Source organism: Pseudophryne corroboree, chromosome 5 (assembly GCF_028390025.1).
Source record: "Pseudophryne corroboree isolate aPseCor3 chromosome 5, aPseCor3.hap2, whole genome shotgun sequence".
Taxonomy (NCBI): domain Eukaryota; kingdom Metazoa; phylum Chordata; class Amphibia; order Anura; family Myobatrachidae; genus Pseudophryne; species Pseudophryne corroboree.
The window spans coordinates 280,483,898-280,509,315 of record NC_086448.1 but is presented as its reverse complement, the minus strand read 5'-3'; the positions used below and the strand labels follow the sequence as shown (position 1 = coordinate 280,509,315).

The following is a 25,418-nucleotide window of genomic DNA, read 5'->3' as shown; positions in this document are numbered from 1 at the left end:
GATTTTATGGATGTACGTGTCTCTTCGGAACTTTCTGAACCTTTGCCTTTTGCTAGTTTGGCTGGGGAAGTGACAGATGGGGAGTCCAGTGAGGACCCTCTTGCTGGGAACAGAGACATAGTAGTTAGAACTGAAAGCGTGCCTGACCTGGAGGTAAAGAAGGATCTGTTTGCATCTGAACAGTTAAAGGATCCTACCTTAATAAAGGCTAGAGAGAATGTTAAGGTTGTTAATGGGGAACCTGTGGTACCAGGTGACAGGGTTATGTATCCCCACATGGCCATCTACAATGAGCTCTTGTACCACATTGTCAAAAGGGGTGAGGATGTGGTGGAACAGCTGGTAGTTCCCCAGCCTTATCAGAGAACGGTACTAGATTTAGCTCATAGTCACGTTACCGCAGGACATTTAGGGGCAGAAAAAACCACTGAAAGAGTTTTACAAAGGTTCTTTTGGCCAGGGGTTTATAAAGAAGTGTCTGAATATTGTTCTTCCTGTCCTGAATGCCAGTATCATGCCCCTAGACCCTATTTCAGGAGCCCACTAGTTCCCATGCCTATTATAGAGGACCCGCTTGACAGAATAGCCATGGATCTCGTGGGGCCCTTGTTAAAGTCTGCTCGGGGCCATCAGTATATCCTGGTAATTATGGACTATGCCACTCGATATCCTGAGGCTGTCCCTTTACGCACTATCACAACCAAGGCGATAGCTAGGGAGCTGGTGCAGGTTTTTAGTAGAGTGGGAATACCAAAAGAAATTTTGACTGACCAAGGTACTCCATTTATGTCAAGGATCATGAAAGAATTGTGCAAATTATTTAAGGTCACTCACCTCAGGACGTCCATCTACCATCCCCAAACTGACGGGTTGGTGGAAAGGTTTAATGAAACATTAAAAAGTATGTTAAAAAAGGTTGTTGAGAGAGATGGGAAAAACTGGGATTGTTTGTTGCCCTACTTGTTAATGGCCATCAGAGAAGTTCCTCAGTCCTCTATGGGGTTTTCTCCATTTGATTTGTTGTATGGTAGACACCCCAGAGGGCTGTTGGACATTGCCAAAGAGACGTGGGAAGGACAGCCCACTCCTTATAGAAGCGTTATTGAACATGTAACACAAATGCAGGATAGGATTGCAGCCGTGGTACCTGTTGTCAGAGAGCACATGGAACAGGCCCAAAGTACTCAACAGAGGGTCTATAACCTGAGTGCCAAGATACGGGAATTTGCTCCTGGAGATAGAGTTCTTGTTTTGGTACCCACTGTGGAAAGCAAATTCCTAGCTAAATGGCAGGGTCCATTTGAGATTAGGGAAAAAGTGAATGAGGTTAATTACAAAGTATACCAGCCGGGAAAGAGAAAACCCGAACAAATCTACCATGTTAGCTTACTCAAACCCTGGAAAGATAGGTTGTCTCTGTCAGCGGAGCCTTGCCCTTCGGTGTCTTCACCTCGGTTGCATCCCGCAGTGAAGGTGTCAGAGACATTATCAGCTGATCAGAACAATCAGTTTAAATAATTTCTCATCCAAAATAGGGAGATATTTTCAGAGCTGCCTGGCCGAACGACCATAATAAAACATGACATTGTCACAGAACCAGGGGTCAGGGTTCATTTAAAGCCGTATAGGATTCTTGAAGCTCAGCGAGAAGCTGTTTCTAAAGAAGTTAAAACCATGTTAGAACTTGGAGTCATAGAGGAATTTAACAGTGAGTGGTCCAGTCCCATAGTGCTCATCCCGAAGCCCGACGGTAGCATACGCTTCTGTAATGACTTTCGTAAGTTAAATGAGGTGTCCAAGTTTGACGCGTACCCCAAGCCCCGTGTGGATGAGCTTATAGAAGGGCTGGGAACAGCCAGGTTTCTCACCACGTTGGACCTGACCAAAGGTTACTGGCAAATACCTTTATGTGATAGCGCAAAAGTAAAAACAGCCTTTTCGGTTCCGGAGGGGCTGTACCAGTATAAGATGTTACCCTTTGGGTTGCATGGGGCTCCAGCAACCTTTCAACGGGCGATGGATAAAATTTTGAGGCCCCATAGAAAATATGCAGCTGCCTATTTGGATGATGTGGTAATTCACAGTACAGACTGGGGGTCCCATTTGGTTAAAGTACAAGCAGTACTGGACTCAATCAGAGAGGCAGGGTTAACTGCTGACCCAAAGAAGTGCTGCCTCGCAATGGAGGAGGTCAAATACTTGGGCTTCACCATAGGGAGAGGTCTGATTAGGCCCCAATTGAATAAAATTGATGCTATTCAAAACTGGCCTCGTCCAGTGAATAAAAAACAGGTAAGGGCTTTTTTGGGAATAACTGGGTACTATAGATGGTTTATTCCCAATTTTGCGACCACAGCGGTGCCGTTGTCAGACCTTACCAAAGGGAAGCAGTCAAATATGGTGAAATGGAACCCTGATGCAGAAAAAGCGTTCCAAGCGTTAAAAGTGGCTTTGTGTTCACAACCGGTGTTGATAACACCAGATTTTTCAAAAGAATTTGTGGTACAGACAGATGCCTCAGAGGTAGGGATAGGCGCTGTGCTGTCCCAAACCAGAGATGGGGACGAACACCCTATCATTTATTTGAGTAGGAAACTCAATGAGCATGAAAAAAGGTATGCCATTGTGGAAAAGGAGGCTTTGGCCATTACGTGGGCACTAGATACCTTGATATATTACCTCTTGGGTAGACAATTCAGACTAGTGACGGATCATGCCCCTTTAAAATGGATGTATGTAAATAGAGGCAAGAATGCTCGTGTAACTAGATGGTTTCTAGCGTTGCAGGATTTTAAGTTTACTGTCGAACATAGACCGGGTACACAATTGGCCAACGCAGATGCATTGTCCCGCATCTTCTGTTTGGGGGCTACAAGTGTTCCGGCCCCTAACTCGAAACAGGGGAGGGGGATATGTGACAAGAACACTGGGATAGTGTTTGAGGGCAGGTATGTTTGTCCCAGGTTCTTGTCTTACATGTATTAGAAAAATGAAAACTTCTAGGAATATGTTTTGTTTTGTTAGAACCTTTTCAGTTTGTTGGAAAAGCTGGGTAAGGGCCCTGAAAGAGAGATGGGGCAAGTTCCAGACATTGGGCCCAGGTCGGGTCTTTGGCCTCACAGAAGGCTAATCAGGCTTTCAGCTGTGTAAGAGTGTTATAGAGCTGCTGGCCTGATTAGGGTGTGCAGACTGCCTGGGAAGACTGCAGGATCTCTGTGAGAGAAACACGCTTCCTGATACAAGTGAGCTATACAGTGTACTGGAGAACTCTTTTTTTTTATTTAGTGATAGTTAGGAACACCTTGTGTTTAGTTAGTGCCGGACAGGCAAGGTATTTTCTTTTGCGGTTTGTTTTATTTTCTGTATAATAAAACTGGCTGGGGCCAGTTGTACCTGAAACTGGACTTGTGTGGTTCCTCAGCTGCTGCAGGCTGCCATTTATCCCAGGAAACGGCACCTTGTACCCTTACAGTGTTACAATATATATATATATATATGTTGAATTAAGTTATTGTTTAATGGATTGGTTATTGTATTAATTCAGAGACCTGTATGCACATAGGTATTACTACATTATTAAATGACCCAATGAAGTCAAGTTAGAAACCCTTATAGAAGCTCTTAAGTGCTATGTCTTACTGAAGGTCTCTTAGGACAACAGTGCGCCTATGATTAGAGTATTGTGACTCACTACACCCTCTTTTCAGTCAGTCATTATCCCATTGTCTACTCCCACTCATATATAGTTAACACCCCAATGTTTTCGTTATGTTCTAATATGCTATACATGCTTATCCAATACAGGTAGTTAGACCCAGCAACCTGACTTGGGTTGCAATATAGGCTCTTGCTTCTTTAACACCGATAAAACCGTCAATGTACCCAGTAGAAAGGGTGGCAAGGAAACCTATCTGCTTCGTAGGTCCTTCCGTTTTAAATCTCTGCCCAGTGTTATGGGTCTGTGAATCTTTCAATTATTGCACAAACTGTTAATTCTTAACCAATAAATAAAAATTGCGTACTACTTAATGGTTATTTTGTCTCATAGTGTATGAAACCCACATTTAGTTGAGTGTGACTTTTTTAGCAGTAGATTTAACTTATTTTGAGCTACATTTAAAAGGTGGACATACTTTATGAATCTGTTTGAAGTATACTTTGCGAAACATGTACCACTAATTGGAAAAACCTAGTAATGACTAGAATATATTCTGACACAATCAAAAAAGTAGCACTTCCCCCAACAAAACTATACAACTTACCTGCAGTGGAACCGTGGCTCGGCTGGTGTGAAGATGTGCTAAGGTAAGGAGATCAACCAGGATCCTAACTCCATTGGAGTCCATAACATCTTTCACATTTTTCTAGTAGGGTTAAAACACAAACATATGTAATATTGCACCATGCCCATGTCCTAAATACTAATGTATAGAAAGACTTTGCAGTATGCAGACATTTGGATAAAAGTCAACATCACAATGAAATTACAGGTGAACTTACCTTATTAAGAATCAGCTTGTTTAAAAATAAGATGAGCCTGTCCCTTTCCAGTCTGTCAGTGCACTGAAAATAGGAAAATAGGTAACAAAATTGATGTTAAATTGCTTTTTAAATTACTAGAGAAACATATTACACTAAGAAAGATATCTAATTAAGCACAAAATATATTGTATCCTCTCTGACACCAGCTTGTACCACAGGCAAAAATTGTTAAATTACCAAGTGTGGGATCATATTATACTAAATACATTTTAAAGCATTTACACATGTTGAGAGAATAGATGTGGCGGAAAAGGACACACAATATTATAGTATGTCATTAATATATTCTACCCTTCGGAAAATAGGTTACAATTATCCATACAGAGCATGCATACCCTCTCAAGCATTCCAACAATGTACTTGGTATCTGCAAATGGTCCTATTTCTTCATGGCACCTTCCATACACAATTGCGAGGGCTTGTAAACATAGACTCTTCATGTTCACTTTGGGAGTGAGGAGGAATCGGTGGTAGAGCTCATTGAAAAACTCATGCCTACAAGATAAACATGGAAATTACTTTTACACACTCTAGATCAGAACAAATAGACAATTAATATTTGATAGATGGTTTCTTACGAGTGCTTTATAATACTGGTATCTTCATTTTCATCTTCCTCCAAAAGCAACCGTAGATAGTAGTCACCTATTTTTATCTCATCCGCCAGGCACTCGTATTTCACCTTGGAAAAAGAGTGTATGCAAGATAAAAATAAGGCAATGTATCAACTACACCACAGTCTAAAGAGCCACATTAATCTTTATAAATTGGCTAGAAAAAGTACTCAACCTCCCTGAATGTCAATAGATGTTGACTGCATTACAAATTACACTTACACAGACCAGTAGGCTCTTACAGCAAACTAATTTTTCATAATTTGTCTGTAGATTTTTTATTTTTTTAAATGAAAAACTGAGAAATACTCCTTCCAAGTATTGAACCACTACAAAGTAGTACTTGGGTGCAACAACAGAATTACGTTTTTGGGGATTAGTTTCTACCAGGTTTGCACACTATTTGGAGTGATTTCTGCCCATTCTCCCTTGCAGATTTGCTCCAGGTTGTTTGGATGATGCTTGTGGAAATGGAGTTGTCAAATAGTGTCACTGATTCTCAATTGGACTGAGATCTGGACTTTTAATTGTTTATAGTAGAACATTCACTTTTTTGTTACTCAACCATGTTAGTTGCTGCTTTGACTGTGCTTGGGATCATTGTCCTGCTGAGAGGTGAACTTTCTCCCAAGTTTTAGTTTTTTAGCAGGCTATCTTGCATTATCTCCCTGTATTTTGTACTATCTATTGGTCTTTCAATTTTAACAAGATGCCCAGTCCCCCTGGGGACTCCCTTCTATCAAAGAGGAGTATCCCAAGTTTGTACTTCTGATGCCTCTTTCTCCAGCACCCACCAGTAGTAACTGCCAATGGGGAACACGTAAGGACAAGTGGGACTCGTCCTTGGCACTTTTACTGTATATGCTGAATGTGGGTCCCGTTCTTCTTTAGTAGTGAACAAGCTAAAGAACAATCCAACATGTCAATACATTTCACTAAAGTTTATTCATAAATGTTTGAGAAAAAGCAAAAAGGTGCAACTCAAACTATTTGCAAATTTTAGTTTGCATTTAAACTGTGAATATATATCAACATCTGCTGACTGTTGTCCCTTGCTGATTATATTATATATATTTACATGCACATACTTTTTTTTTTTACCACGTATAGTATATGACTTGAAGCAACAGATACTGAGAATGCAGACCTGTTATTGCCTTGTTTCCACACATGTGGAAACCCAAGTGTAATACTTAGTTACCCGCCATTTACTGATTTGCAAAGTACCTAAACGAAAATGACAACAAGAATGTATGACAAACAATGTATGGTGGTCAAACAACATTGACGATGGTTTCTCATTTTTATATTTATCAGTGGTCTTTTTATGGCGACAGTATGAATATACAGGTTGAGTATCCCATATCCAAATATTCCAAAATACGGAATATTCCGAAATACGGACTTTTTGGAGTGAGAGTGAGATAGTGAAACCTTTGTTTTCTGATGGCTCAATGTACACAAACTTTGTTTAATACACAGAGTTATTAAAAATATTGTATTAAATGACCTTCAGGCTGTGTGGATAAGGTGTATATGAAACATAAATGAATTGTGTGAATGTAGACACACTTTGTTTAATGCACAAAGTTATAAAAAATATTGGCTAAAATTAACTTCAGGCTGTGTGTATAAGGTGTATATGAAACATAAATGCATTCTGTGCTTAGATTTAGGTCCCATCACCATGATATCTCATTATGGTATGCAATTATTCCAAAATACGGAAAAATCCCATATCCAAAATACCTCTGGTCCCAAGCATTTTGGATAAGGGAGACTCAACCTGTATTGTGTGCACAGGTAATAAGACTAAATACCTCAAACTCATGATGGTTCCAGGATATCACTGTTGAGCTTCCAAGCTCTCGATCTACATTAAACGCTCTCATTTCAGCTTCAAGTGTGTCTCTTAACTCTTCCCTGGTTTTAAAATTCCATATCAAGTTTGATCGAGCATGATCCTGATGAAATCTAGAAGGTAAAAGCAGTGCTTCGACACAAAAATGACATGTATATTTCCCATCACAAACAGCAATTGTCCCATTGTTACAGAGAGAAAAAACAGAAGAGTTCAAGTAATGTTTCATATTTCACCTGTAGTAGAATAGTTCCCAGTTGGACTCAATTTTTATTCGTTGGCGTCTTTTTCGAAGGATGACAGGCTTTTGGTTTACATTCTGAAATCAAAAAAGCAAGATCAAGCTTCAGAAATGTCTTCAGTGCAGCAACCAGGCCAATTAGTAATGCTTTCAATTCTTACTGTCCACATGACTACTATATATCTATACATATGCATGCACAAAGATACATGCAGCTGGTAAATTAACCAAGGGGCAAATGTAAAATGTGCTAGAAGCACTCAAGATTTCAGATCTTCAAAAAGATTCTTCCCCACAGGCATACCAGATCTCAAGTCTTTAAGCTTATTAAAGGGACCATAAAGAAATCCTTCTTCCCAGTATCAAAAATGACTGCTACTGTACAATGTGATGACTATAACTTAGAAAATGTACTGTAATGTTAGATGTAAAATACTGGGGCACCAGGCCCCTACTGAACATATACAAACGTCAAATTTTAGTTCAAACAGTATTTCAAAAGGGATAAAATCGCAAAAGCACATATTTTCTTTCGAATAAGACATGCAAATGTTACATTTCAAACACAAAAAATGATATGAAGACACGAATGACAAACACATACTAGATATAATATTAGCTATGAGGTAAGACAACTCTTATTTATGCTTACCAGGACTAGTGATAACACTGCTTCAAAGAATATATATAACTCTCTCTCTCTCTCATATATACATATATATATATATATATACATACATACACACACACACACACACAGACGGTTACTCATTCATCTTAGCTGCACTCAAACCAAACTGTTCTTCTTGTACGCCAGGTCATGAGAATCGTCTAGCATCTGGCATCTTTAATGCGGAAAATGTAATCCAGAGGAGCCGGTGCACTTAAAATTTCTTCAACTGGCTGTGCTGGCTCCTTCCCTCTATGCCCCCTCCCACAGGCAGTTATAGGTAAAATAGTGCCAGAAGGAGAATGGACATACTTGAGAGAAGGAACATAACAACGAGTGGTGAGATTCACACACCAGCACACCACAACATAAACTGACCAGCAACGGCTGGCAACCAAACAGCAACAGGTAAACTTATACAGGTTGAGTATACTTTATCCAAAATACCAGATATTGGGTCCCCTACTGAGATAATGACATATGTATTATATACATTATCTATAAATATATACATTTATATATACAGGTTGAGTATCCTTTATCCAAAATGCTTGGGACCAGAGGTATTTTGGATATCGGATTTTTCCGTATTTTGGAATAATTGCATACCATAATGAGATATCATAGCGATGGGACCTAAGTCTAAGCACAGAATGCACTTATGTTACATACACACATACACACAGCCTGAAGGTCATTTTAGTCAATATTTTTTATAACTTTGTGCATTAAACAAAGTGTGTGTACATTCACACAATTCATTTATGTTTCATATACATCTTATGCACACAGCCTGAAGGTCATTTAATACAATATTTTTAATAACTGAGTATTAAACAAAGTTTGTGTACATTGAGCCATCAAAAAACAAAGGATTCACTATCTCAGTCTCTCTCAAAAAAGTCCGTATTTCGGAATATTTGGATATGGGATACTCAACCTGTATATATATATATATATATATATATATATATATATATATATATATATATATATATATATATATATATATATATATATACACACACACACACATATATATATATATATATATACACACACACACACAAGAAACCGGCACTCCCTCACTTGTAATATTAAGTCCGGGTGCCATCCATTCGTTCTGCTGTAAAGCAGATCGTGCACGCTGAACCTATTGGTCTGTGTGTGTTTAATAACAGAGTGCCGCCGCTGGATTCTATAAAATATATAATTTAGAATTTTGTATAAGGGATACTCAACCAGTATAGAAGAAACAACCTGCAGGAAAGTGAATGCACTGAGGCGGGCGCCTAGTATCCCTTATAGACTACGAGAAAAGGATTTACCAGTAGGTATTTAAAATCCTATTTCCTCTAGCATCCATAAGGGATACTGGAGTTCACTTAGTACGATGGGGACGTCCCAAAGCTTCCATAGCGGGCAGGAATGTGCGGAGACGTCTAACTGGGTATCCTCTTTGGCCAAGGTATCAAACTTGTAGATCTTCACAAAGGTGTTCTTCCCCGACCAGGTAGCAGCTCAGCATACTTGCAAAGCCGAGACTCCACGAGCAGCCGCCCAGGAAGCCCCCACTGATCGTGTACAGTGGGCCTTTAGAGAATGTGGAACAGGTTAGGCTGCCGACACATAGGCCTGTTGGATAGTCAACTTGACCCAACGAGCAATGGACTGCTTAGAAGCAGAGCAACCCATTTTCTGTGCATCATACAGCACAAACAGGGAATCCGTCTTTCTGATCTGAGCCGTCCTCTTGACGTATGTCTTCAAGGCTCGCACAGTATCCAAAGCCTCCGGATAAGCAGAAGTGCCAGAACGAGGCGGAACCACAATAGGTTGGTTTAAATGGAATGCAGGGACAACTTTTGGCAGGAACTGCTGCCGAGTTTTGAGCTCTGCTCTGTCCTCGTAAAAGACCAAGTAAGGACGTTTACACGATAAGGCCCCAATTCTGAGATACGTCTAGCAGAAGCCAGGGCCAATAACATTACCGTCTTCCACATCTTCTACTATAATCAGCAGCGGTTCAAACCAGGAGGATTGTAGAAAATCCAAAACCACATTTAAATCCGAGGGTGCCGCTGGTGGCACAAAGGGAGGCTGTATGTGAAGCACTTCCAAGAAGGTCTGAACCTCTGGCAACATAGCCAACTTCTGGAAGAAACCAACGAGGGCTGAAATCTGGACCTTAAGGAAGCCCAGACGTAAGCCCATATCCACACCAGTCTGCAGGACACGTAAGAAATGTCAGAGGCTGAACTCCACAGGAGGATATGTGCACTCCTCGTACCAAGAGACATATTGTTTCCAGATATGATGATAGTGTTTTGACATCAGAGGCTTTCAGGCCTGAACCATAGTTGCAATAACCTTTTTGGAAAGGCCTTTGTGAGCTAGGATAATCAGCTCAACCTCCATGCCGTCAAACATAGTCACCGCAATTCCAGGTAGACGAACGGTCCCTGTTGCTGAACATCTCTTCTCATTGGCAGAGGCCCAGGGTCTTTTACGGACATGTCCAGGAGATCTGCGTACCACGACCGACGAGGCCAATCAGAATTGCCTGGACTCTGATTCCTGATGCGCTTTAGCACCCTCGGGAGCAGAGGAATCAGAGGAAACAGGTAGACCAGCCGGTAAGACCAAGGCGTGCATCTACTGCCCTCGTCTGAGGGTCCCTGGTTCTCGAACAATACCATGGAAGCTTCTTGTTGAGTCGAGACGTCATCATGTCTGTAAACAGCCCCACAGATTGATGATCTGTTGAAACACCTGCAGGTGTAGGCCCCACTCTCCCAAGTGGAGATCGTTACGACTGAGAAAATCCGCCTCCCAGTTGTCCACCACCGGAGTGAAGATGGCCGATATTGCTCTAGCATTTCCTTTCGCCCTGAGGAGTATCCTTGACACCTCTCGCATGCTGGCTCTGCTTATTGTCCCTTCTTGTCGATTGATATAAACCACGGCCATGGCGTTGTCCGACTGAACCTGAACAGCTCGATCCCAGAGCAGAGGAGAGGCCTGAACCACCTGCCCTGGAACTGAGCCCCTTGGGTGACAGCTCCCCATCCCCTCAGACTCGCATCTGTCGTGAGGAGGATCCAATCCTGAATCCCGAAACTCCAACCTTCCAGTAGGTTTGAGGACTGTAGCCACCACAGGAGGGAAATACTGGCCTGAGGTGATAACTGTATAATCTGATGCATCTGTAGATGTGATCCGGACAACTTGCTTAGGAGATCCAATTGAAAAGATCTGGCATGGAACCTTCCATACTGGATCGCCTCGTATGAGGTTACCATCTTTCCCAAGAATCGTATGCAAAGAAGTATGGATATCAGAGTCGGCCGTCGGACCGCTCTGACCATTTCCTGAAGCATCCTTGCTATGTCTTCTGTGAGGAACGCTTTCTGAGCTTGTCACACGCCATGGGCGGCGTTCGCTGCGCTTATCCCTGCGTGCCTGCTGGTCTGTATTGCGGCCTCCGCATTCAGTGGTCCACGGGCTCCGGCGTCTGGCTGGTGCGGCTCCCGGCGGTTCCCCGGGGCAGGGGCGCCGCCATGACACCCGGCATCACGTGGGCGGGGAGCGGGTGACGTCATCGGACTGATCCGCCAATCCAGCGGAGGCGGGAGATTCAAAGGCAGACGCCGGGCAGAGCCTCGGCGCCTGAGTGTCGTCTTTTCCTCTGAAGTGGATGCCAGTGCTTCTGTTCTCGGCGGATCTCTCTGCAGCATACCCCAGTGTCTCCGGCATTTCCAGGTGTCAGTTGTTGCACAGCTTCCAGCGTTCCCAGCCGCTGCTGGGTTCCACTGCGCTCCAGGCACCAGTGCTTCTTGGAGTCAGCGTGGGCTGCAGGTTAAACGTCGCTCTCGAGTTATACAAGTCCTTAGTGTCTTTAACCCTCGCTCCCAAGTTATACAAGTCCTCAGTGTCTTTAACCCTCGCTCTCAAGTTATACAAGTCCTCAGTGTCTTTAACCCTCGCTCTCAAGTTATATAAGTCCTCAGTGTCTTTAACCCTCGCTCTCAAGTTATACAAGTCCTCAGTGTCTATAACCCTCGCTCCCAAGTTATACAAATCCTCAGTGTCTTTAACCATCGCTCTCAAGTTCTTCAAATCACAGTGTCTTTAACCACCGCTCTCAAGTTCTTCAAATCATCAGTGTCTTTAACCGCCGCTCTCAAGTTCTTCAAATCATCAGTGTCTTTAACCACCGCTCTCAAGTTCTTTAAATCATCAGTGTCTTTAACCACCGCTCTCAAGTTCTACAAATCATCAGTGTCTTTAACCACCGCTCTCAAGTTCTACAAATCACCAGTGTCTTTAACCACCGCTCTCAAGTTCTTCAAATCATCAGTGTCTTTAACCACCGCACTCAAGTTCTTCAAATTATCAGAGTCCTAACCACCGCTCTCAAGTTCTTCAAATCGCCAGTATCTTTTACCATCACTCACAAGTACTTTCTGGACATTTCTCCATACACTCCTTCTCTGTTATGTGACATTGTGTTGCCCCCTTCCTGCAATAAAGTCCTTTAATATTTTCACCAAGCTTTACTGTCAGAGTCCTGTATGAGGAAGACCTATATCAAGCCATCCCTGTTCCGACCCAACTGTGGTTCCTCTCCCCTACCATCGGGAGAACCCCCGAGTTCACAACACCCCCAACCTAGGTCAGTGACAGAGCTACTGTGTCCAGAAACATTCCCAGGAACAGGAGCCACTGAGTAGGCTATAGGTGGGACTTCTGCAAATTGAGAATCCACCCATGTTGTCACAAAAGCTGAACAGTGCGGTCTATACTGAGCAATAGAAGCTCCCGGGATCTCGCTTTTATCCAGAAATTGTCCAGGTAAGGGACGATGTTCACCCCCTGGACTCGGAGCTGGAACATCATTTCCCCCATTACCTTCGTGAAGACCCTTGGAGCTGTGGACAGTCCGAAGGGTAGCGTCTGGAATATGCTACCCGAAGTGATCGTTCAGCAGGGCAAACCGCAAAAAAGCCTGGTGAGGCGGCCAAACTGGAATATGGAGAAAAGCGTCCTTTATATCCAGCGAGACCATGAACTCCATCTTGAACTTGAAAACCTTTAGGTAAGGGTTCAAGGATTTTAGATTCAAAATGGGCCTTACCGAACTGTCCGGTTTCGGTACCACAAACAGGTTGGAGTAGTAAGCCTTTCCCTGTTGATGTAGTGGCACTGGCACAATGACTTAGGACTGGATCAACTTTTGGATGGCCTGTTGCAGTGTAACTCATGAATCCTCCAAAATTGGTAAGCTTGATTTGAAAAATCGTTGGGGAGGAGCACCGTCGAACTCCAGCATGTAGCCCTGAGAAATGAGGTCTCTTACCCAGGCATCCTGGCAGGAGCTTTCCCAGACTCGGCTGAAGTGACGCAGTCGAGCTCCCACCTCTAGGTCCCCTTGGGGTGTGGACGCACCGTCATGCTGAGGTCTTAGTGGAAGCTGAACTGGTGCTTTGTTCCTGAGAACCTGTGGCTTCTGGTTTTCTTGTCCTACCTCTGGTGCCTCTCGCCGCGGTGGAGGCACCACTGGCTTTTGATCTGAACCTGGCAGATCGAAAGGACTGAGTAGGCGGCCCCACGTAGGAACGCCTAGCCGGCGGGGCACCGGAGGGGAGGAACGTGGATTTTCCCGCAGTAACCTTGGAAATCCACATATCCAACTCAACCCCAAAGAGCCAATCCCCTGAAAAAGGAAGACTTAACACTGCGCTTGGATTCTGCATCCACTATCCACTGACGCAAACACAAAGCCCTGCGCGCTGACAATGCCATAGCAGTGGTCCTAGCATTAATATTGCCTATCTCCTTGAGAGAGTCACACAGGACGCGTGCAGTGTCTTGAATGTGTTTTAGGAGAGTTACCGTAGTGACCAGGGACATATCCCCCGAGAGGCCCTATTGAATTTGAGTAGCCCACGTATGAATGGCATGCATCATTCAGCAACGCGCTATGACTGGTCTTTGTGATACACCAGCCGCTGTGTAAATAGACTTCAATGTAGTCTCTATTTTCCTATCTCCTGGGTCCTTTATGGTAAAGGATCCAGGAGCTGGTAGTACCGTCTTTTTAGATAGGCGAGAGACTGATACGTCTACGGCCGGGGGATCTTCCCAGATTTTCCTGCCTTCAGGAGCAAATAGGAAAGTGTGCCAAAAATAAGATTTTAAACCTACCGGTAAATCTTTTTCTCGCAGTCCATAGAGGATGCTGGGGACTCCGTAAGGACCATGGGGATAGACGGGCTCCGCAGGAGACATGGGCACTTTAAGAAAGACTTTAGATCTGGTGTGCACTGGCTCCTCCCTCTATGCCCCTCCTCCAGACCTCAGTTAGAGAAACTGTGCCCAGAGGAGACGGACAGTACGAGGAAAGGATTTTTGTTAATCCAAGAGCAAGATTCATACCAGCCACACCAATCACACCGTATAACTTGTGATATACTATCCAGTTAACAGTATGAAAACGACATAGCATCAGTCCAAGACCGATGAGACTATAACATAACCCTTATTTAAGCAATAACTATATACAAGTCTTGCAGAAGTAGTCCGCACTTGGGACGGGCGCCCAGCATCCTCTACGGACTACGAGAAAAAAATTTACCGGTAGGTTTACAATCTTATTTTCTCTTACGTCCTAGAGGATGCTGGGGACTCCGTAAGGACCATGCGGATTATACCAAAGCTCCCAAACTGGCGGGAGAGTGCGGATGACTCTGCAGCACCGATTGAGCAAACAGGAGGTCCTCCTCAGCCAGGGTATTAAACTTATAGCACTTTGCAAAGGAGTTTGAACCCGACCAAGTAGTAGCTCGGCACAGCTGTAGCGCCGAGACCCCTCTGGCAGCCGCCCAAGAAGAGCCCACCTTCCTAGTGGAATGGGCCTTGACCGATTTAGGTAACGGCAATCCCGCCGTAGAAAGCGCCTGCTGAATCGTGTTACAGATCCAGCGAGCAATAGTCTACTTTGAAGCAGGGGCACCAATCTTGTTGGTTGCATACATGACAAACAGTGCTTCTGTTTTTCTGATTTTAGCCGATCTGGCCACGTAAATTTTCAAATCCCTGACATCAAGGGACTCGGGATTCTCCAAGTCCCGCGTAGCCACAGGCACCACAATAGTTCATATGAAAGGATGAAACCACTTTTGGCAGGATTTGAGGACGGGTCCGCAATTCCGCTCTATCCATATGGAAAACCAGATAGGGGCTTTTATGTGATAAAGCCGCTAATTCCGACACTCGCCTAGCCGAAGCCAAGGCTAATAACATGACCACCTTCCAAGTGAGATTTTTCAACTCCACCGTTTTAAGTGGTTCAAACCAGTGTGACTTAATGAAAAAAAGGGGAATACAAAGACGGATGTGGGCGCTGATTAATTCAAAGGTTGGCAAAAAATAATAATAATATTGTTTTTATATTTTATATAATTTTTTTTTAAAATACTAGTCACCCTTCTGGCTGCCCACAATGGTAGACCTGGGTATCCACCGTACTATACAGAAAAAGAAAAGAAGTGATGTGGGCGCTCGGAGGGGATAATAGTACAACGGCTGCTGGTTTTGTAAATATATAAATTTATTGGTAAAATAATATTTCTAAAAAATAGACACTGAATGGCTGAATGCCTTTACATTACATATACACAGTTAAATGAAAATAAAACATATGAATAGAATAAAGGACTGTGTCCTAAACCTCAGAACTTGCTAGTAATTGAACACAAAGCCTGTTGTGTGTTAGTTTTTTGCATGCATAAGCCAGCTGTTAGTGGCTACAAAGGGTTAATGCATATTGAGTTCAAATTGCAAATTGAAAAGAGAAAGGCTGGTTAGTGCTTGATGGAGCCTGTTAATACTTCACCAGTGTAGAGCTGATGTACGGAGTGTTCAGTGATAAGGCTAGTGATGATATCAAGTGAGCTGGATCCACGTCTGTCTCATGTCCATGAAGCTTGCTTGGTCCACTGACTGGCTTAGTGGCCGACCGCTCAACGGCGGTTCCCTTAGGCAGGACCTGCTGTTGGTAGTGCAGTGTGCTGTCAGCTGACACTGGGCCAGGGTAAGGACGGAGACAGAGAGTCCAGTGTGCAAGTCCTGGGTAGCAGGGGACGCTGTGATGCCGCGTTCCGCGGTTACAAAAAAAAAGTCTTATAGGCATTCATTAAATATTCATATATGTGTTTTAGATTGCCTTTCTTCAATATATTATTGAACTAAAAATCTGCATAGTCATTAGGAATAATTTATGTTGTCCTACTGCTGGTTTTCTCTACAATAACAGTGCATTGAAAGGGTTAAAAACAATCCGTTTTTTTGGTAACCAATAAGAAGTCACAAGCTGGTATAAATAGAGACTGCAAACATCTCCAGTCATACCTCTGATGAAACCGCCCACTTTGGAGGCGGAGAAACGCGTCAGATGACCCATACGACTGTGGAACGCAGCCGGAAGCCCCGAACCCGGAAGCCGCGGATCGCGGCATCACAGCGTCCCCTGCTACCCAGGACTTGCACACTGGACTCTCTGTCTCCGTCCTTACCCTGGCCCAGTGTCAGCTGACAGCACACTGCACTACCAACAGCAGGTCCTGCCTAAGGGAACCGCCGTTGAGCGGTCGGCCACTAAGCCAGCCAGTGGACCAAGCAAGCTTCATGGACATGAGACAGACGTGGATCCAGCTCACTTGATATCATCACTAGCCTTATCACTGAACACTCCGTACATCAGCTCTACACTGGTGAAGTATTAACAGGCTCCATCAAGCACTAACCAGCCTTTCTCTTTTCAATTTGCAATTTGAGCTCAATATGCATTAACCCTTTGTAGCCACTAACAGCTGGCTTATGCATGCAAAAAACTAACACACAACAGGCCTTGTGTTCAATTACTAGCAAGTTCTGAGGTTTAGGACACAGTCCTTTATTCTATTCATATGTTTTATTTTCATTTAAATGTGTATATGTAATGTAAAGGCATTCAGCCATTCAGTGTCTATTTTTTAGAAATATTATTTTACCAATAAATAAATTTATATATTTACAAAACCAGCAGCCGTTGTACTATTATCCCCTCCGAGTGCCCACATCACTTCTTGACTTAATGAAACTTAACACCACGTTAAGGTCCCAAGGCGTCACCGGAGGTACAAAAGGAGGCTGAATATGCAGCACTCCCTTCACAAAAGTTTGTACTTCAGGGAGAGAGGCCAATTCCTTTTGAAAGAAAATGGATAAGGCCGAAATCTGAACCTTAATAGATCCTGATTTTAGGCCGAAATTCACTCCAGTTTGCAGGAAGTGAAGGAAACGGCCCAGATGGAATTCTTCCGTAGGAGCATTCCTGGCCTCACACCAAGAAACATATTTTCGCCATATACGGTGATAATGTTTAGATGTCATGTCCTTCCTAGCCTTTATTAGCGTAGGAATGACCTCATCCGGAATACCCTTATCCGCTAGGATCCGGCGTTCAACCGCCATGCCGTCCAATGCAGCCGCGGTAAGTCTTGGAATAGACATGGCCCCTGTTGCAACTGGTCCTGTCTTAGAGGAAGAGGCCACGGATCTTCCGTGAGCATTTCCTGCAGATCCGGATACCAGGTCCTTCGTGGCCAATCTGGAACAATGAGGATTGTTCTCATTCCTCTCCCTCCTACCATTCTCAACACCTTGGGTATGAGAGGAAGAGGGGGAAATACATAGAACGACTGGAACACCCACGGTGTCACTAGGGCATCTACAGCTACTGCCTGAGGGTTTCTTGACCTGGTGCAATAGCTCTGTAGCTTCTTGTTGAGGCAGGACGCCATCATGTCTATCTGTGGCAGTTCCCACTGACTTGCAATCTGTGAGAAGGCTTCCTAAAGAAGACCTCTCTTGGATGCAAGTCGTGTTTGCTGAGGAAGTCTGCTTCTCAGTTGTCCACTCCCGGAATGAACTGCTGAAAATGCACTTACATGATTTTCCGCCCAGCGGAGAATCCTGGTGGCTTCTGCCATTTCCACTCTGCTCTTTGTGCCGCCTTGGCGGTTTACATGAGCCACTGCGGTGATGTTGTCTGACTGGATCAGAACCGGTAGGTCGCGAAGCAATGTTTCCGCTTGCCGAAGGGCATTGTATATGGCCCTCAGCTCCAGGATGTTGATTTGAATACAAGTCTCTTGACTTGACCCAAAGACCTTGGAAGTTTCTTCCCTGTGTGACTGCTCCCCCACCTCGGAGGCTCGCGTCCGTGGCTACCAGAATCCAGTCCTGGATGGCGAACCTGCGACCCTGCAGAAGGTGAGCACTCTGCAGCCACCATAGGAGAGACACCCTGGCCCTAGGGGACAGGGTGATTAACTGATGCATCTTTAGATGTGATCCGGACCACTTGTTCCGTAGATCCCATTGGAAAGTCCTCGCATGGAACCTGCTAAAGGGAATGGCCCCGTAAGATGCCACCATCTTTCCCAGGACCTGAGTGCAGTGATGCACTGACATCTGTTTTGGCTTTAATAGGTTTTTTACCAGAGTCATTAGTTCCTGGGCCTTCTCTATCGGAAGATAAACCCATTTCTGGTCCGTATTCAGAATCATACCCAAGAAGTGCAGACGAGCCATAGGAACCAACTGTGACTTCGGGATATTGAGAATCCAGCCGAGTTGCTGTGACACCTTCAGCGAAAGTGACACGCTGTTCAACAACTGCTCTTTTTATCTCACCCTTATTAGGAGATCGTCCAAGTATGGGATAATTGTGACTCCTTGCTTGCGCAGGAGCACCATCATTTCCGCCAATTACCCTGAAATTGGTAATGACAATACTGTACCGTAATTCTCAGGTACACCTGATGGGGTGGATAAATGGGAACATGAAGGTATGCAGCCTTTATGTCTAGATACACCATAAAATCCCCCCCTTCCAGGCTGGCGATGATCGCTCTGAGCGATTCCACCTTGAATTTGAACCTTTTCAAGTATAGGTTCAGAGATTTTAATTTTAAAATAGGTCTGACCGAACCGTCCGGTTTCGGGACTACAGCCAAGGTTGAGTAATATACCCTTCCTTGTTGAAGGAGGGGAACCTTGAGCACCACCCGTTGGAGATACAATGTGTGAATTGTATTTAATATTATCTCCCTTTCTGGGGGAGATGCCGGTAGGGCCGATAAGGAAAACCGGCGAGGAGGCACCTCTTCGAATTCCAGCTTGTAACCCTGAGAAACAATTTCTATTGCCCAGGGATCCACCTGTGAGTGAACTCAGATGTGGCTGAAGAGTCGAAGACGTGCTCCCACTAGGGCGGACTCCCTTAGCGGAGCCCCAGCGTCATGCGGTGGATTTAGTAGAGGCCGGGGAGGACTTCTGTTCCTGGGAACTAGCTGTGCCCTGCGCCCTTACCTCTGGTAAGAAAGGACACTCCTCGTACTTTCTTGTTTTTCTGCGACCGAAAGGACTGCATTTGATAATGTCGTGCTTTCTTAGGCTGTGAGGGAATATAAGGCAAAAGATCAGATTTACCAGCTATAGCTGTGGAGACCAGGTCCGAGAGCCCTTCTCCACACAATTCCTCTGCCTTGTAAAGTAAAACCTCCATATGCCTCTTTTAGTCGGCATCGCCTGTCCATTGCATGTTCCACAGGACACGTCTAGCAGAAATCGACATAGCGTTGACTCTAGAACCCAGTAGACCAATGTCTCTTTGAGCATGTCTTATATATAAGACAGCATCTTTTATATATCCTAGGGTCAATAACATGGTATCCTTATCGAGGGATTCAAACTCCGCTGATAAGGTATCTGTCCACGCTGCTACAGCGCTATAAACCCCTGCCGACAAAATCGCCGGTCTGAGTAGCGTAGCAGAATGTGTGTAAATGGACTTCAAAGTACTTTTATGCATGCTATCTGCAGGATCCCTGAGGGTAGCTGTATCATGGTATGTCAGAGCTACCTTTTGGATAAACGTGTCAACGCCTTGTCCACCCTAGGGGAGGATTCCCATCGTATCCTGGCCCCAGCAGGGAAAGGATACGCCATGAGAATTCTTTTGGGAAACTGCAGTTTCTTGTCTGGAGATTCCCGCTCTTTTTCACACAATTCATTTGGTTCATGAGAGGGGGAAAATGTTATCTCAGCTTTCTTCCCCTTAAACATGTGTACCCTCGTGTCAGGGACAGATGGGTCATCAGCGATATGCAAAACATCTTTTATTACAATAATCATATATTGAATACTTTTCTGCCAGTTTTGTCTGTAACTTTGCATCATCGTAGTCGACACTAGAGTCAGACTCCGTGTCGGTATCAGTGTCTATTATTTTGGATAGTGGGCATTTTGAGACTCTGAAGGTCCCTGCGACATAGGGACAGACATGGGTAGATTCCCTGTCTGTTCTCTAATCTTTTGTGTAATAAATTTACCTCAGCACTTAATTCCACATATCCAGTCAGGTGTCGGCGTTGTCGACGGAGACACCACGCACACACATTTGCTCCATCTCCTCCTTAAAAGAGCCTTTTACCTCAGACATGTCGACACACACGTACCGACACACCACACACTCAGGGAATCCTCTTATCTGAAGACAGTTCCCCCCACAAGGCCCTTTGGAGAGACAGAGAGAGAGTATGCCAGCACACACCCAGCGCTAATACCCCAGGAAAAACACACAATGTGTTACCCAGTAGCGCTGTAATACTATTATTTGCTGCCAATAATGTGCCCCCCCCCCCCTCTTCTCTGAAACCCCCTTTCACCGTGGATAAGCAGGGGAGAGTCCGGGGAGCTTCCTCTCAGCTGTGCTGTGGAGAAAATGGCGCTGGTGAGTGCTGAGGGAGAAGCCCCGCCCCCTCGGCGGCGGGCTTCTGTCCCGCTTAAATATAATAAAAACTGGGGGGGGGGGCTCTTTATATATACAGTACCTTGCTGTATATATATCTCTTTTGCCAGAAATTAGGTTTTTATATTGCTGCCCAGGGCGCCCCCCCGCACCCTGCACCCTTACAGTGACTGCCGTGTGTGAGAGCAATGGCGCACAGCTGCACTGCTGTGCGTTACCTCAGTGAAGATCATGAAGTCTTCTGCCGCCTCTGAAGCCTTCTTTTCTTCTCATACTCACCCGGCTTCTATCTTCCGGCTCTGTGAGGAAGACGACGGCGCGGCTCCGGGACGAACTCCAGGGTGAGACCTGTGTTCTGACTCCCTCTGGAGCTAATGGTGTCCAGTAGCCTAAGAAGCAGAGCCTTGAAACTCACAGAAGTAGGTCTGCTTCTCTCCCCTCAGTCCCTTGATGCAGGGAGTCTGTTGCCAGCAGGCTCCCTGAAAATAAAAAAACCTAACAAATATACTTTCTGTCAGAAAGCTCAGAAGAGCTCTCTGAAAAGCACCCAGTCTCCACTGGGCACAGTATCAAACTGAGGTCTGGAGGAGGGGCATAGAGGGAGGAGCCAGTGCACACCAGATCTAAAGTCTTTTTTAAAGTGCCCATGTCTCCTGCGGAGCCAGTCTATCCCCATGGTCCTTACAGAGTCCCCAGCATCCTCTAGGACGTAAGAGAAATTGTTTTGTCACTTGGTATTTCTTATCTGGATTTTTCCGAGCTAACTTAAACAGGTCATCCAGTTCTGCAATGAGTTTGTTCTGTGTTAAGAAAAAAGACTGCTGTTCTGCAGCGTCCTCTAGAGGAAGTTTTAACACGTCCTGTATAGCAAGTATGAGGGGCTCAATACCTTGTGCAGAAGGGGAATCCCCAGTAACAGGATCCAATTCCTCCCCCTCCTCCTGTATCTCCTCATCAGATACTGAGAATAAAGCAGGTAACCCACGTTTTAGTGGTCCTGATCTAGAGAGGGGGGGGGGGGGGGGTTGGTGAACATTCGCCCTAGCAGCTAGGTCTGCAACATCCTGCTGCAGTTGTTGAGTGTTTCGAGTATTAGCAGTGAGCTGAGATGACATACTGTATCTGACATTATGGATTTTATGGCACCTAGCCAGGAAGGCTCTTGACCCTCCCCCCCAACCCCCTCACTGAGTTGTGAAGACTGGCTGCATTGTTCACATGATATGGAACCAGATGTAAAGGGAGAGAATCTGGTGTAACATACACTGCATAATTGGTGTTTTACCATGTTTACAGTAGACAACACTTATATACACATACACACAGACAAGTAATATAATAGCAAGCCTGCCCTTACTGTATGTGAGGGAGACACAGGGGAAGGAACAGCACACCCAAGCTAAGCAGCCCCAGTGAGACTGCAAGCTGTTATATCACGATGTAACACCAGAGTTTTTGTCCTTTTCAAGACACAGATTGTGTACAATAGCAGCTCTCCCTCTTTGCTACACCACTGTACCAGTTTACCTGCGTATCCTGAGTGTCTGGAGGAGCGAGCTGTGTGTGCCTGCAGCTGTAAGCAGAGGAAGGTGCCAAAACGCCACTGGTCCCGCTCTGAAGTAAGCTCCGGCCCCTGTAATGGCGCTGGAGCCATGTAGATTTTCATACTGGCTATGTCTCCCACATGTAAAACTAAGTAAAGATACCTCTTTTCACTACCGCTGGCCAGTGTACGCAGGTGGCTATAGCGGATCTCCACCAGGAGGGTCCCGTTTGTGCCGCATCAAGAACCGGGGGACCCCCTAGCGAGGTACCCGGTTTGTAGTCACCACTCCTCCCTTTCAGGCATCTGTTAAGGGTGTGCGGCATGCTTAAATTGTGACAGCTAAGGCGCAGTGCCCCGCTGCACATCAACCTCTCAGGACTGTGGTCCTGCAGCGGCAAAGTGGCGTTTCGGAGCACCAGCCCCTTCTTCCAGACAACACCAGTCTGGTGCTCCGAAACGTTACACTAATATACCAGTCTTTTGAAATCATACACCCTGTGAGTGCCGTTCATTTCCGCCTTTGGATATCTATGTCACTGAGGATTCAGGCACCAGGGGAAGCTGGACATAGAGACACTTGAGTGCCGACTGATTTGGAGGAATATATATATATATATATATATATTTTACACAAAAACAAAAGGTAGCCATATCATACAAAATATTGGCTGATAGGATACCCAACAACTCATATACATATACAAAAATAGCACCAGCCCCATCACCACATGCAACTGTAGCACAAAAATAAGCCACATATTATCCAAGAATAAACACCAAGTACATGCACACATATCCTATATATTTGTCATGCAGTTACCACAGACTTTTTTCACTCAGATTTTAAACAGTAAAATATTGGACAGTCAGGAATGGAAAGCAAACACAGATAAGACAAAGAGAAACACAAACTCACCATATTATTTCTGTCCTGATTGAATGAATGCAGAGAAAACAAAACAGGGGAAATATATATTTAAAAGAAAGAAAACCAGCAGTAAAAGCAACCCAAAGTCCTCTCTATACAAAGACTTGAAATGACCTAGTTTCTAGCTTTATATTTGGTTTAAAAGACATTAGCTTACAAAGGAAATACAGTTCTGGAAAACATTACAGGTATAATGATTGTACTACTGGCTAACAGCATCATCTAATATGATCAGTCCCCTTAGTCAGGGCTTGGGAAATCATAAATAACCTATTAAACAAGGCAAATAGTCTGCCTGTAACTTAACTATTGCAAACACTTACATAAGAGTAAGGGGAAACAATATGTATAAGAATAAGGAGATAAGGAAGAAAAGGAAGATAAGGTACCGGGTATATGAAAAAGACAGAGCGTAGAAAACATGGTTAAGGAGAGAAAAGAGGAAAAATGAGAAAAGAAAAAGCACCAGAAAGTAATAAGTGGATATTTGCTTTATTATTTCACATTATCCTATTAATTATCAAATGTGGCTCTAAAGATGCTTTTGTTAACAAGTACAGATGTGTCCTCATACACCTAACGTCCAGTGGCGGATCCAGACAGGGGCGGAAAGGGCGATCGCCCCCCGCTAAACATGCCCCTGCACATTTGAGAAGCAAGCGCTGGGACGGATGGCCGGGACCCATTCCCATACAGTACTTGTTGCAGTGGCCGCGATGATCATGATCTGCGGTAGGCAGCAGCCAGCATCAGGGAGCACTGACAGCCCGTTGCCGCTGAGAGTCTGAACTTTGAAGGCGCGTGCCGGGGGCTCAGCCGGGGCAGTGTGTGTCAGCGCGGTGATCATGATATGCGGCAGCCGTAGGCAGCCCACTAACAGCCCGCCGCCACCAAGAGTCTGAACTTGCAAGGCACTGGGGGCTGGGCTGGGGCAGTGTGACACTCACTGTCTTCTCCGCGCCCGGCACCCCTCCCCTGGCCTTTTCCGCTCCTCCTCCTCAGTGTCATTACGCCTCTGCGCAATGACAAACACTGTCATGTGCGGTAGGCTTCGAGGACGCCAACCTGAGAGACTCATTTAGGGGCATGCGTTATTTTCACTGCAGCGGAGCGGGCCCGGACCCCGGAGAGCTGTGTAATTGCCTTAAAAAGGTGTGTGTTTTGGGAAGGAAAGAGGGTGTTCACAAGGATTTGAGTCTTAGCTCTGTGTGTGACATCTGTTTGCCTTGTTTTCAACTCTGCATAAATATCCAGGTATGCTTGCATAACCCCCACCTGTATACACGTCTAACAAGACAGGCTGTCTGGGAACAAGCATGAGCTTATGACCATTCATGAAATTGGATTATATGTTACCAAAGTTCTGTTCAGCACCTTTGAAACAAATGGTAGACAAGAATAAAAGTCTGCTTCAGAAACACATTCTTTACATTATACATATATTGCTGCAGGCTGTAGCTTATATACGGGGAGGGCAACAAAAAGGAAATACTTGTGTAAGTAATGGTGCGTACACAATGGCCAATATATCAGCTATTCTCTTGAACGGCTGATATATCGCGGGTCCGTTGGGCAGTGTGTACGAGCGATATGTCTGTGAACTCAGTCATTCATAGACATATCACGTCAGCCCTGTTGCACAGCCAACAGATATTGGCACGTCGGTGTGTGTACGGGCGGTCAGCCACAAGATGCAGCGCCAGTGGTGACTGACAACTGAACTGGGCGGGCGTGTGTAAATGCCCACCCAGTTCATGACGTCAGCCCCCGAAGGATTGGGCAGTGTGTATGCACAGCACACTTCCCAATCTGGCTATAGATATATCTGTAGATCAATTGATGTGCAGATCAACTGATCTGCAGATATATCTGTAGGTGTGTACCCAGGTTAAGGGACACCAAGGAAGGTTTGGCTTTTTGTGTAAACTTAAGCTAATAACATCCCAGCATGGCCATGGTCAGGGTACTACATCAAATGCTGGACTGCCTGATAGTGTTTTTTCTTCTTCTTTAATCTTGAAAATGGGAGTGGCATAACTAAGCGGGAGGAGCTATGAGTAGAGGGGAGGAGTCCGAATTCTTAAACCGCACCCCCTAAAAGTAAAGTCTAGATCCGCCACTGCTAACGTCTTCATACCACACGGCACGAGACTCCTG

General features: G+C 44.7%; 1 protein-coding gene across 8 annotated transcripts in view; it reads right to left on the bottom strand.

Moving 5' to 3' along the window:
* DNAJC13 (DnaJ heat shock protein family (Hsp40) member C13) overlaps positions 1-25,418 on the bottom strand; it is a 554,470-nt gene that overhangs the window by 182,053 nt on the left and 346,999 nt on the right. For 7 of the 8 annotated variants that reach the window (XR_010177689.1, XM_063922373.1, XM_063922368.1 and 4 more), the window contains 7 exons: positions 23,250-23,264; positions 7,254-7,336; positions 6,977-7,130; positions 5,121-5,224; positions 4,878-5,037; positions 4,501-4,563; positions 4,263-4,364 (listed from right to left, as the gene is read on the bottom strand). Coding sequence is in view for 7 of the 8 variants with exons in the window: in XM_063922373.1 (XP_063778443.1) it covers positions 4,263-4,364; positions 4,501-4,563; positions 4,878-5,037; positions 5,121-5,224; positions 6,977-7,130; positions 7,254-7,336; positions 23,250-23,264 (681 nt within the window). In the remaining variant the exon portion in view is untranslated. The remainder of the gene's footprint in view (positions 1-4,262; positions 4,365-4,500; positions 4,564-4,877; positions 5,038-5,120; positions 5,225-6,976; positions 7,131-7,253; positions 7,337-23,249; positions 23,265-25,418) is intronic. The other variant, XM_063922369.1, reaches the window with a different exon arrangement.